The following is a 13,826-nucleotide window of genomic DNA, read 5'->3' as shown; positions in this document are numbered from 1 at the left end:
TAGTTCTTGAAAGGCCATCTTTCATTGGAACTTAACTTAGAACCTTAAATAGAACCGAATTAGACCGAATTAGACCCGAAAAAAGGTTGATTTATATTGGTCAAATAGAACCGAATTAGACCCGAATTAGACCGAATTAGACCTGAAAAATTTCGCGATTGTGTGCGCACATGCACGCGCACTGTGTGGCCCCCAACTCCAAATTATTTTACAGTTGTGGCCCCCTGCCTAATCTAGTTGAATACCCCTGAGGTAAGGGTTCAAAGAAGCAATGTAGCTTTCCTCTTCTACCCTGGATTCTACCCGTTTCCTGCGCAAGTGCTGACATTTTTTACCATTTAGCTAATGAGTCGGCCTGCTTGCTCAGGGGATAAATTGAATCTTGAAACTTTGTGTCAGATCCTGTGTCTAGGTGAGACATGACCTTTGACACGATCTAAATGTCTCAATAGAAGAGCAGGGAGACAAAATGCAACCACCCCAATTGTATAAGTTATATTATATTAACAAACTTGGACAAAATGTAGTTTTATTCTTTTGTTTAAAGTTACGTAGTGAGGCTTTAAGAAGTCTCCTCACTGTGAGAGTGTGAGAATACCCTGTGAAATCTGCAGATTTGTCTACAGGCAATTTGTGTGTGGTTTCCTGGCTGAGCCTGAAATCATTCGGGTGTGTGTGTGTGTGTGTGTGTGTGTGTGTGTGTGTGTGTGTGTGTGTGTGTGTGTGTGTGTGTGTGTGTGTGTGTGTGTGTGTGTGTGTGTGTGTGTGCGCGCGCGTGCGTGCATATATAGTTACATCCACGCCAGTGGGGTCACATCTCAGAGAGTGCTAAGGATCTGGTGAGGCGCATGCTGATGCTGGATCCTGCTGAGAGGATCACTGTCTACGAGGCTCTCAACCACCCCTGGCTCAAGGTACATAGATCACAAATTACACACAAACACACACAATGTTTCGTGCATTGTTCAGCAACCATCAATCCTTCCTCCATGTTCTCTCTCATGCTGATACTATCAGTTAGGGCTGCATCAAAATGTTAGATCACACCAACAGTGATAGTGGTTTGACGCTAAGCTTTTTTTCCTGACACAAAGACACACACACGCGCACACGCACACACACAGACCCTGTCCTAGACGTCTAGTCTCTTGCAGAGCCATGCCATAAGTCTCTAGTGGAGGGCGTGTGCGTGAGCATGAACGCAACAGTTTCACAGGAGTGCGCCTGCTTGTCACTACGCCTGTCAGATTGCCTGCGCCTCCCTATCTGCCGCTTTCCTCTTATTGAAAATGAATTACTAGGTGCGTTAGTCGCTTCCCATGTGAGAAGATCTTAATACTTGTACTCTGCAGCCACTGTCCACCTGCATTCACGCGTTGCCATGGTATTGCGTCACAGTGCAGTTGAGCTGCTTTGTATTAGCTCTGTGTCTGTGTGAGTAATGCTCTATGCTCCGTCACGTTTCCCAGGAGAGAGACCGCTACGCCTATAAGATCCACCTGCCAGAAACTGTGGAGCAGCTGAGAAAGTTCAACGCCAGGAGGAAGCTCAAGGTCACAGTCTACACAGGCGAACCCCCCCCCCCCTCACACACACACACACACACACACACACACACACGCTAGATGATGAGATGAATATGTGCACAATAAATCTGATGCGTTCAATAACAGATTTACCTCTTAAGCTCTACTTTATATCTCAGCTATTTGAAAAATGCCGATCTATAAGCTAACAACGCAATTTTGACAAATTGTTAATCAAAACATTGGGAAAAATGTGATAATTTTGGGAAGATTGTGGGAAACAAATGTCACACCTAATAGGGATGTCAGGGTTAATGTGGTTTAAAAAACAAGTGTAGAATGTGTACTGCAACTGCTGTTGTGGTGCTTCTAGGGTGCTGTGCTGGCTGCCGTCTCCAGTCACAAGTTTAACTCCTTCTACGGAGACCCCCCGGAGGAGCTCCACGACTTCTCTGACGACCCCACCTCCTCAGGTATGTGGTGTGTAAAGTGAACAATTAATATAATAAATATGAGACACTGTATGGTACCCCCCCCCCCCCACGGTTTTGCAGAACACTCACTATCTTTACCACTTCCTTTTCTTGACTCTAGTCATGGTTACTCATCATGTTACTCAACTTCCGTTTTGTCAGGAAGGTCCTGTGTGTTTACATTTTCTATTACACACCTGGCACGTCATTACTCTGCAACAGTGGTTCTCAAACTTTTTCATGTCAAGAACCCTCAAATTGATATGTATTTGGCTGCGGACCCCCATCTAAAAATGTTTTGTGATACTGTATTAACAAATTTAGCTGGGGATCCCCCTGGAACCCCCTGAAGGACCCCTGGGGGTCCCTGGACCCCACTTTGAGAACAACTGCTTTTTGAGAACCACTGCTAGAACACATCGAACCTGATTTATAGCTGTGCACTGGTGTCGCACATCGGAAACAGCCAATGTACAAGCTCACAATGTTTTCAAGCAATAGCTGTAAAGGGGAAGTGTCATCAAATGCCCCACTGCTCAATTTGTGACTTTTTTTTTTTTGCCGGAAAAAAAAATAGTTTCAGCACAAAGTTGTCATAAGCTGATTCTATGAAGTACATTAAGCAATGTGCTGAAAGAAGGTTGTCAAAATCACTGTAAAAAGCTTGTGAAAGTAAAACAAATCTTACTTCTTTTTAACAACCAAATACTGTATATACTGTATTCATACATTGTAGCTTAACAGATTGTCTGCCTGTCTGTGTAAAGAGAATCTTTAGCCTGCATAGAGCATCTCATAGCCTAACTGAAGGTACATTAGTTGCCCGTTTTTACACTCTCAGTGTTAAATTAACCTTTTTGCAGTGTACTATTCTGTTAGCCTTCAGTGACAACATTTCTGTTATTTGTTGAAGTTACTAGCTGTTTTTTGTTCTCTTTTGGTGCCTTTTAATTCTATAGCATATAGTTAACTTTTTGAATAATATATGAACATATTTCTCGAGGTCATGATATACATTTTTGTGTTAATGCGTCCAACCTGCTAGGACTACTAGCGGCAGAACGTAGGTATCTCTCTGTTCCTTCTGCACTGTGATGCATGCTATACTTCTTCCTATTCATGGCTGTCAAGTCCGTTTGTGTCTTGTGATGTCATGTGTCTGTTTTCAATAGCTGGACCCTTCTGTTCACATGTCATACTGATCATTAATGGATGATGTACTTCAGAACATTAATTTACCTTTTGAGTGGAGCTTATGTGCATGTTCAAGGTGAATTGTGCGTGCGTGTGGGTGTGTGTGGCCGGATGGTCTCTGTGTGTGTGTGTGTGTGTGTGTGTGTGTGTGTGTGTGTGTGTGTGGGGGTGGGTGGGTGGGTTGGGTTGGGTGGGTGTATGTCTGGATGTCTGGGTGTGTACTTGTATTACTATTTGTGAGGGCCAAATGTCTCCACAAGTACTGTACAGTAGAATTTGAGAAATACACTTTAATGGTCCTCCTCACAAAAGAAATGGTTAGGAAATTAGTCTAGGGGCCCTAGTATCTTGCGCTATGCCTTGGCACTACCGCTACCCGTTAATTACGCACAAGGCAGCTGGCGCTGTCCCCAAACGGTATACGGCCACGCTGCCCGCTATACACTCTGTTATTTGCTCCTGGTGGTGTGGCCATGGGCATGTTGCTGTGCTATCCTTAAAATTGCTATCTTTCCCACACACGTATAGGAAAGCGCATAGCGCTATGCCAAATCTGTTTGGTAGAGCGTGCATGCAATGGAAATGTCGGAAGTTGGCCGGGCGCACAACATTAACTCAATTCCTGCCAATCACGCATAAATGCGATCTATTAAATAGCGCACTTGGCCGCCAAGATCGCATAAATGCGTTCTATTGAAAAATTAAAAAATGTGTTTGTTTTTTTTTTGTTTTTTTTCAATTTGACCCAAAGACCAAGGAGATATGATTTTTCGAAGATTTAGACTCCCATCCACTTCCTTGTTAACTCAAAACTTAAAAATTCTGTATCTTGGCTCCTGAGTACTTTTTTAATTTCAATGAAAAATCTCTGGCAGACAACAGCAAAAAATCTGAAATAACTCTGGCAGGTGAAGTGTTAAGAGGTCTCCCTCACTCCTAATTGTCAACAAATCTCTGTTATTCTAATTTTCCTATAAGCATCAAAAGTGAGAGTGTCAAAGATGTTAGTCTATTCAAAGACAATGATTTGTGCTGCACAATGCCATTCGCTCCAAACCACCACACTTAGTTTGATTAATCCATTATGCAGGAAATAAAGAACGGATTACAATACTATAACATTCTCTATAATCATGTGGATGATACTTATGTGTATCAAATATTGTTTTCTAAGGCAATCAAAGGTTAGACCTTGTGATCCAAACGTCAGGATGTGTCCAACATTGCGTATGGTACCTCGGTGTGGCTGCAGAGTTATTGCAGAGTTATACCATGGCACTTCTGAATTAAGTGATTGTGAATGTGGTTGTCATTACAATTTTTCTGTAATCCACAAAAGTGTGACAGTTAATTCCTTTTGTCAATAAGTTGTGTTTTTATCAGCAGTTGCCAGTTAAGCTTATCAAAGACAAATAAAATGTAATTTGATCTGTGTTTGCTATAACCACACAGACCATTCAGTTTAATTAATCCACAAGCGATTGCTGTAATTTAAAGTTCTCTACAACCAGCAATGTGTGAATGATAATTCTCTGTACCAAATCCTATTTTATTCCAAGGCAATCAACGTCGGACTGCCTCTTCGCTCTTCCATGGGGAGAGAGTGTAGAGTGCACTGGGCATAACAGCTTGCCCAGCCTGCTCTTAAAGGCAATGGCATCTGGCACTCTGATTGGTTTTATTAATGTAACGCCCAAACCACACCTATGCATGATGTAACGGGTAGCGCAGGTGTTTTAGGGATAAGGCTGGTGTCGCAAGAGTTGGATTGGGGGTAAGTCCCTGCGACATGCTATCCAGGGGGTGTACTTGCACATCAAGCTGCCTCACGCTACAGAAACATGAGAAAGGCTCCTGCCCTATGGGCCACATGGCGCGGCAAGGCTCGCAAGATAACAACTCGGCCATGGGAACGCCCCTTGCGCGATGCTAAATCGCACAAGGGGATAGCCAAATAGTGTATAGCGCGACTTGGGCGCAAAATAGGGCCCTAGGAGTTGGGGAGGTATGCCTGATTTGACATGCAGTTTCGTGTCAGTGTCTGCGTGTCGTGCATAGAAAATAGCAGATATACAAGCTCTAAATGCGACGCGTTATGAGCTTGTAGATTGGCTATTTTCGGTGCCACGTAACACCACGGGCAGTCAAGTATAACTTGGGCTGTAGGGTTAGAGTTAAAAATGTTAAGGTTTACTTACTTTTTGCTGTCTTGTTTTATTTTTTGTCTTCACTGTCTTTTGTCTTGTTGTTATGACCTTGGTGGGGGGTTGGGGAAATAAGATGTCGGATACAGTACAATGTACATTTAATTATGTTTATTGTCTGTTACAAATAATGTAAAGAAGGATGGTAAAAATGGCATTTATGAGCCACGTTAAACTTTTGACAACTACAACTATCGTAATACAAACGTGTGTGTGCTTACAGGAGCTGTGTCTCAGGTGCTGGACAGTTTGGAAGAGATTCATGCTTTGACAGACTGCAGTGAGAAAGATTTGGACTTTCTTCACAGTGTTTTCCAGGACCAACATCTACACACGCTGCTCGACGTAAGTGTCATTGAACTCACCAGCAACATAAAGAAGTTATAATATATTTTTTATTTATATAGCACATTTCCAAAATGATGTGCCTGGGGATGCTTCACGTACATGAGAAAAAATATACACAGTGTAATTGCAAATTAAAACAAGTGCAACACAGTCAAGAAATGTACTGTAGATTTAAAAAAAAGACAGTGAATATAAATAATATTTTATGTGAAATGAATAAAAAGCATTAAACAAAAAGAAAAATTCAATTTAAAAGCCTCTTTATAGAGCTTTTTTAAAAGCTTTTAAAAGAGGACACTTGGGGCACAGATGGGCTGAGTGGGTGGGGCACGTACCACATGGGCTCTGATGCCTGACGGCAAGTCCCGAGTTCGATTCCCAGGCCCGGCGGATCTTAGCTGTGTGTTGCTTCCCGGCGCTTTCCCCGTTTCCTGTCTCTACACTGTGTGTGGACTATCAATAAAGACGAGAAAAGCTTGTCTGATTCCACAATTGTGGAGCCCTTATGGCCTACTAACTTCTGTCTTGAGCCTTGCCGCTGGGGGCCTAAAGTAACAGATGATCTGCAGATCTGAGAGTACGAGCAGGGGTGTAAGGGGTGAGAATTGATGATATTGCTAAAATGTTTAGGTAAGTTCAGGTCCAAATAAAAAATGACTCCCGGATTTCTGGCCTCATGGGTGTATTTCTGGGAAACTAAAGACTAACCTCGGATCCCAGGCTTGCTTTCTCAGAAGGAAAGCCTGAGGAATGTTGAAGTGAAGGGGGTGGGGCCTCTGACAGTATGGGCAGGAGACGTTCCATAGCGTCTAGCATAGTTCCATATGCTACTTTCGCAGGGTCTCTCCCAGGTACGCCTGAGTTTCCTCAAGGACAACTTACACCACCTCCTGCCTCCACTAACTAGGAAGTAAGGAACGATTGAGTATCATCAGCATAAAAATGGAAAGAATATTGGTGCTACGTATAACTTGAACCAGTGGTAACATATACGTAGATACAGAACAGTAAAGGGCCAAGAATAGACCCTTGAGGAACGCTGCAGGTGATATTTGCATAGATAGAAGAGACATTTCCAACTGATACAGAGAAGGTTCTGCTACTCGGGTAAGAAGACTTAAACCAGTCTCGCTCAGTCCCAGTCACACAGTTGTCTAGAATAGATGACCAATTAATATGTCATGGTCAAGTCTAGCAACGCCAAAATAGTGCAACAGCAGGCATCTCAATACATGCTAATGTCATTTAAAACATTTAGATGGGCAGTTTCTGTACTATGATGAATTTGAAAACGGGACCGAAACTTTTCAAAGACTCATTCATAAAAGATATCATCTGAGAATATGCTACTTTCGCCAGTTGGCAAGAAAGGTTTTTTTTTTCAGTAGAGTTTGAACAACAGCCAATTTTACAATTGGAGGAATAACTCCTGCAGTGCAGATAAAGACTTGTTAAATATTGCAAAAATATCTGAAGATAAAAAGTGAGAAATTTCTTGTGAGTAAAATATCTAAAAGAGGGGAGGAGGATTTCATGCCATTAATCATCCTCAGTAAATCTGGACTGAGCTACTGGATGAAATGAAAACAACTTTTGGGGTCTGTGTGAACCCCAGGAAGAGTAGTTGCTGCTAAGGTAGTAGCTAATGGGGATCCAAATAAACAATATACCTCACTATGTGATAGAATACACAGAGATGGCATGATTTGGGCTCTAATGCAGCAAACTTAATCAACAAAAAAGAACCGAAATGTCTCACATCTCGTAATAGAGACACCTCATTAGAATTGGGACGCCTGGGAAAGAGAATTAATGGTTCTGAATAGTTGTGAGGATTTGCAGCAATTAAATGTGAAGTATTTTGATCTTTCTTCTTTTACATTGCTGTTAATCTCTTTTAAAACCTCTGTCATGGCTATAAAATTGCACCATAATCTCAAAGCTTTCCATTTCTGTTCAGCCACATCTATGAAGTCAGACCACAAAAAAAGACCCCCCCCCCCCCCCCCCCCCCCCCCACACACACACACCCTTCTACCCTTTGTTTGTTTGTGTGCTGGTTGAAGGCGAATGGCGGGGCAAAGTGCAAGCTATGACTCTGACTAATGCTCTGCAGCTGCTTGCGTCTGGAGGAATCAGATTTGACTTGGCAGAGAAACTGTCAGAGTGTTGAGCTGCAGGTTACAAGGCCAGGCTGCTGACCACAGCGCTGTGCATCGGACATCAGGTGGTTCTCCACCACACCAGCAGTGGCACACTGATGGAAGAGGGTAGTGGAACGATCACAGTGAAATTATCTCTTTAAAAAAAATTCTAGCCATTGAGATCAAGTCTGTGTTTCCTCTTATAGTCAGTATTTTGAGTCCCTCTCTCATTCTCTCTTTCTGTCGCTCTCTATTTTGAGCTGTCCTGTCTTTTTGTGTGTCTAACCCTGTCGATATGTGGTTGCTGGCCCAGTAAGAGCTGTAGTGGAGGCCATGCACCATTCACTGGCTGAGTAGTCAGTCAGTCAGTCAGTCTGTCAGTTACCACTTTACAGCAGTGTAGGAGCCAGGCAGCCCTGCCCGCTCTGCTCAGGACTCGAGGCCACATTAGGACACAGGCGTTCCAACTGCAGGGAGGGTGGTGGGGGCCCCACATATGAGCGCACATTCATCTCTGTGTGTGTGTGTGTGTGTGTGTGTGTGTGTGTGTGTGTGTGTGTGTGTGTGTGTGTGTGTGTGTGTGTGTGTGTGTTGTTTGTTTGTTTGTTTGTTTGTTTGTGTGTGTGCTGGGGGGCAAAGAACTTGAGGAGAATATTGTGATGTTATGGTCAGGAAGAAGTGAGCTGAAAAGAGAGGTGTGTGTGTGTGTGTGTGTGTGTGTGTGTGTGTGTGTGTGTGTGTGTGTGTGTGTGTGTGTGTGTGTGTGTGTGTGTGTGTGTGTGTGTGTGTGTGTGTGTGTGTGTGTGTGTGTGTGTGTGTGTGTGTGTGTGTGTTGGCATTTGTGTGTGTGTGTGTGTCTGTCTGTGTGCGCACGTGTGAATGTGCATTGGCATTTGTGTGTGTGTGCGTGCCCGTGCACACATGCATAAGAGTTTGCTTGGAGACTTGCATGGAGAGAAGCTGCCAGATCTGCAGTTGCCCTCGTATCACTGGGAGCCTGGGACTGCAGATGTATGGCTTTCATCCCCACTTTCACACCCCTTCCCTGAGAGAGAAGGAAGGAGAGGGAGCAGAGAGGAGAGAGAGAGAGAGAGAGTAGGATATAGCCCAGCCCCGGTCCGTGAAGGAACAATGGCACCTATTGTCAAGCCTGACTTCCATTCACAAGGCAGACACAGCCAGCCTCCAAAGCAGTATCTGCCCATCCATCTGCATGCAGAGGCTGACATTGCCCTCCACTCCACCCACCCAAACACATACAGGCTGGGGGGAGACTGGGAGAGCCAGCAGACAGAGAATGGATGGAGCCTTGGTGGTTTAGATAACTTGTGTCTTGTGTGTGTGTGTGTGTGGGTGTGTTCTGCTGGCTGCACGTCTCTGACACACTGCTTGCTGTCTCCTGGGTGAGTGTGAGTTTTATTTGTCTTATCTCATCTCCCTTTCTGCTGTGTTTAGGAGAAGAGTATTTTGTCACAAGATGCCTTAAGCTAATTTGAAGTCAGCCAGCCCCCCCCCCCTCCTGTGTGTGTGTGTGTGTGTGTGTGTGTGTGTGTGTGTGTGTGTGTGTGCGCGCGTCTGCGCATGTCTGTGTTTTTTGCCGACGTTTAATGAGGTGCTTTAGTCGAGCACATTTGTTGTTGTTCACATGCGCTAGTTTCGTAAGCGGCTCAGTTCCTTCCTAGTTAGTGGAGGCAGGTGGTGTAAGCTGTCCTTGAGGAAACCCACTGCTATAAAAGGAAAAGAGTGCATCACGACGCTCCTCTGCTCAAAACGTAAGGCCTTCTAGTTTGCGAAACAGTATAATTAGTACTCCTAAGCCATATACTCGTGTGCATGTGTGATTTTGTGCATGTGCGTTGGGTTGTAGACAGTGTATGTTGTGGTTCCCACATTATACCCTCTATACTTAGTAAACTAATACTTAGTTGGGTTGGCTCTGTACTTGGTCCTCTTTTTGTCTTGCAAATGTTGCCGCCGAAAATAGCAGATCTACACGTCGCAATGCGCCACGTTGTGAGCTTGTAGATCTGCAATTTTCGGGGAATGCCCCCCAGAAGTGGTTCAAGTGGTTAACCCTATTCTGGATGTCTGTGTTCCACATGGGTGGGGGCACTCTATCTCTCTCAATGAGAGCTATCTGTTCAGCCCCCTTCCCATGCTCTCCATTATGCATCTTTGTTTGCAGAAATGCACAGCACACATGCATAAGCACACTGACTATGTATTCTTACCCAGTAAAATCCTCAGTGTCCTCAGACCCTTACGGGTCATTTTTTACACTGACACTCAAAGTTTAAGGTAAATTCTGCCGATTTTCTATCTATATTTCTCCACATTGTGACTTCAAACGCAGCTTCAACGTCATCGAACATGTGAACTATATGCCTGAAAATCTGCTATGTTTTCCTTTAAAACACTAAGATTACTATTTACAATTCAGGCATTTATCAAATGCTCTTATCCAGAGCAACTTACAAGTATGAACCGTAGTCAACAAATGACAGGGTAAATAGTCATAAGTCGAGTGCAAAGAGAACAATATAGTGCCTCAAAGAAACTAGGACATCAGGTAAACATCAAACCCAGCATCTGTCTAAACATCATGTGCAAACATCTGAATAACGTTCTTAACATTGTGGTCAAGAAAGAGCAAATCTAAATAACACAAGTAAGACGCGCGAACGCTGGAAGCGAACGCAGCTCGAAAATATTGTGTATTTACGGACTTTGTGTGTGTGTGTGTTTGTGTTTTGACTGTAGCTGCACTCTGGCGCACTCTGTCGGCCGCACCCAGGCAGTGCACTGCACACAGACACACACACACACACACACACACACAAGCCGAGCAGACTTTCATAGTAAGCTCCACTTGGGCGCGCCTCCTTCCGCGTTCGCAAAAGACGTGAACATTTTACTACCTACATTTACACAGACCCAGGCATACTATTGTCCCAACCTCCACAGTGTCATCCATCTTCACACATCCGAACACTGACATAGACCACAGTCTCCCATAGTCAGCATATTTCCATGTCACATAACACAGCCACTCACATCCACAGTACTACCTGTGTCCTCTCTCAGGAAGGATAAAGCTCTAGCACAGATCATGGTGATAAGAACAGACCATAGTCACCCAGATCTCTTAAATATGTACTTATATTTTACAATATTCATTTCTGCCAACGACCCTTTTATTCAGCACAGTTAACACCAGCTGCTATAAAAAATAATCTTGAGTTGCTCCCCAACCATTGTTATGAAGTTGTTTGGATATTTCACTCCCTTGTGTTTAATATAGCAAATAAACATGTAATGTTCTGCCATAGTTGTTAATGTTGTTGTTGTAGTGTTGTTAATGTGTCTGCCGTCTGTGTGTTTATCATTGATCACATGTCTTGGCACAGTGTGCTGCTGTTGCCAGGGAAAGCGGAAGATGCTTGGCCCCCCTTGTGCTGTGTTGAAATATCTCTCACGTGTGTGTGTGTGTGTGTGTGTGTGTGTGTGTGTGTGTGTGTGTGTGTGTGTGTGTGTGTGTGTGTGTGTGTGTGTGTGTGTGTGTGTGTGTGTGTGTGTGTGTGTGTGTGTGTGTGTGTGTGTGTGTGTATTCATGTATTCACAAAGCATGTGTTTGTCTGCTGGTCAGAGAGTTATCAGCCACATTATGGACAAATCACATCACCTGTTTAATACCACAGACAGTCGTATGATTCTAGATTTGTTTTGAGTCATCCTTTCGTTTGTAGTCTTCACAAATGTGCTTTTTCACACTAGTGATTCCATTTTTAATTTCAAGGAACCTCAGATGATATGCATTAGGCCACAGACCCCCATTTGATACGATCTTTATCTCTGGGACCCCAGTCTACACTGTAAAATCCTCAGTATTATTATAACTCTGAGAGTGAGGGCCCAAATGGACACGTGTGCGTATATTTGGATCCATTTATACACTATATGAGTTACAGACCGTAAGGGTCAATTTGGGCCCCAACTATCAATATTTTAACTGGGGACCCCCTGGAAGTTGAGAACCACTGTTCTACAGAATTATTTTAGCAAATTTTACTGTGTATAAAGAATGCAACTCTCGGTTTTCTGGGAGTCCATTATGGACTCTGCAAACAAGAATCCAAACACAGACACACATACAACAAACTAAGGCTGTACAAGACGGTTCAGTTTGAATAGTTTCATTAGTCAGCTGGCTTTTTGTAAACAGAGGCGTTGAGTGGTCTTGTGAGTCAGTGCCGTTATGTCTCTATAAAAGGCTGTTGTGCTCCCATCAGAGAGCTAAATCAACAAGAGCCCTTTCTTAACATTTTATATGCAAACAAATCCCTGAAAGGCATGTGCATCTAAAGCCAGCAGCGTATTCTGGGTTCACTCACTGTTACTATTACAAATAAATAATTCCTCAATTCTCACACATACAGTACACAAACACTGAAACGTCCTAAATAATTCCTCAGTTCTCACACATACATTACACAAACACTGAAACTTCCTGAGTGTTAATTGTCTCTATGTTTTCTAAGACTATGTTTTGGCCCATGTCCATCCGTCCGTCCGTCCGTCTGTGTACAGCTAATCTTCGGAACCGTTGGCCCGATTGACGTGAAACTGTGCACACACACTCCCTGGAGGCCAGAGCAGAACCTCTGCCCCAAATCTTTCACATCGGCCTGTTATAGCGCCACCAGGAGGCCGATTTTTGCAAAACACATGTTTTGATATTACTCCTACAGATTTAGTCCAAACATCACGCAAATTGGTACACATTATCTTTATAGTCATGTGATCAAGACAGATCTGTCAGATTTTTCATATTCCATCCTAATTGGCTAAGATTGACATCTAAAGTTTGCAGGAGTGGCTCGTTTGGAACAAAATGCCTCAAATCATGAACGCAGCGTCCGATTGCCTAAGATTTACTTCTACCTGGTCTGGCAGAGACCTGAGCACATTTTTCTAGTTTACAATTACAATTTACATTTAGCATACGCTCTTCTCCAGAGAGACTTACAAGTGCAATATCAGAGTAAGCATGAATCTTAGTCAACAAACAAGGTAAAATTGCACTGGTAGCAAAGTGCGTACCGCATAGGCTTTGATGCCTGACAGCGGTTTGATTCCAGAGCCCAGCTGCGGATTTGCTGCATGTCACTCACTCCCCTACTCTCTCCCCATTTCCTGTCTCGCTTCACTGTACTATCAATAAAGGCAGAAGTGAAATAAGTAGAGTGCAAAGACAACAATTTAGTTCCTCAAAGAAACTAGAATACCAGGTAAACAATGAACCCTAAATCTCTAGATATATATCTCTAGATTCCCAAAGGTGACAAGTAGGGATTCAAGGAGAGAGGAGCACTAGGGGTGAGGGGGAGTCTGAATTGGTCTGAGTATGTCGGTATGAGGATGGTCTAGTTGTAAATAGAACACCTTCTTTACTTCATCTACCCCACGTCAGACACTGTTCACTTTTCCACTGATTGATTCATTGATTGATTGATTGTCTGTGTCTTTTTCTTTTCAGCTGTATGACAAAATCAACACCAAGTCCTCAGATCAGATCAGAAACCCCCGCAGTGATGCTGTACAGAGAGCCAAAGAGGTGAACGCACACACACACACACACACACACACACACACACACACACACACACACACACACACACACACACACACACACACACACACACACACACACACACACACACAAATACACTCTTGACACTTTGCACACAGATAGAACTCACAAACATCCACATTAAGACAAGCACATTTTGTATTCTACTTCTCCCCGCTCATGTCAGTAAGTCTATTTTAATGATGAGCCGATGTTGTTGGCAGATTTACCCCTCTGTCTTCTCTGAGCACCTAACCTACTACGTCACACTGTTCTGTCATGAACCTCTGTTCTCTCAAAGCTTAGCC

At 43.5% G+C, this 13,826-nt stretch overlaps 1 protein-coding gene across 7 annotated transcripts in view; it reads left to right on the top strand.

Moving 5' to 3' along the window:
* The window catches only part of caska (calcium/calmodulin-dependent serine protein kinase a), a 132,125-nt gene that overhangs the window by 90,678 nt on the left and 27,621 nt on the right, over nucleotides 1-13,826 (top strand). For all 7 annotated transcript variants that reach the window (XM_084083950.1, XM_084083948.1, XM_084083946.1 and 4 more), the window contains exons 8-12: nucleotides 792-914; nucleotides 1,470-1,553; nucleotides 1,900-1,999; nucleotides 5,621-5,742; nucleotides 13,426-13,503. In XM_084083950.1, the coding sequence (XP_083940076.1) occupies nucleotides 792-914; nucleotides 1,470-1,553; nucleotides 1,900-1,999; nucleotides 5,621-5,742; nucleotides 13,426-13,503 (507 nt within the window). The remainder of the gene's footprint in view (nucleotides 1-791; nucleotides 915-1,469; nucleotides 1,554-1,899; nucleotides 2,000-5,620; nucleotides 5,743-13,425; nucleotides 13,504-13,826) is intronic.

This window comes from Gymnoscopelus microlampas (assembly GCF_963454915.1).
Source record: "Gymnoscopelus microlampas genome assembly, chromosome: 17".
NCBI lineage: Eukaryota > Metazoa > Chordata > Actinopteri > Myctophiformes > Myctophidae > Gymnoscopelus > Gymnoscopelus microlampas.
This window is presented reverse-complemented; position numbering and strand designations above follow the sequence as displayed.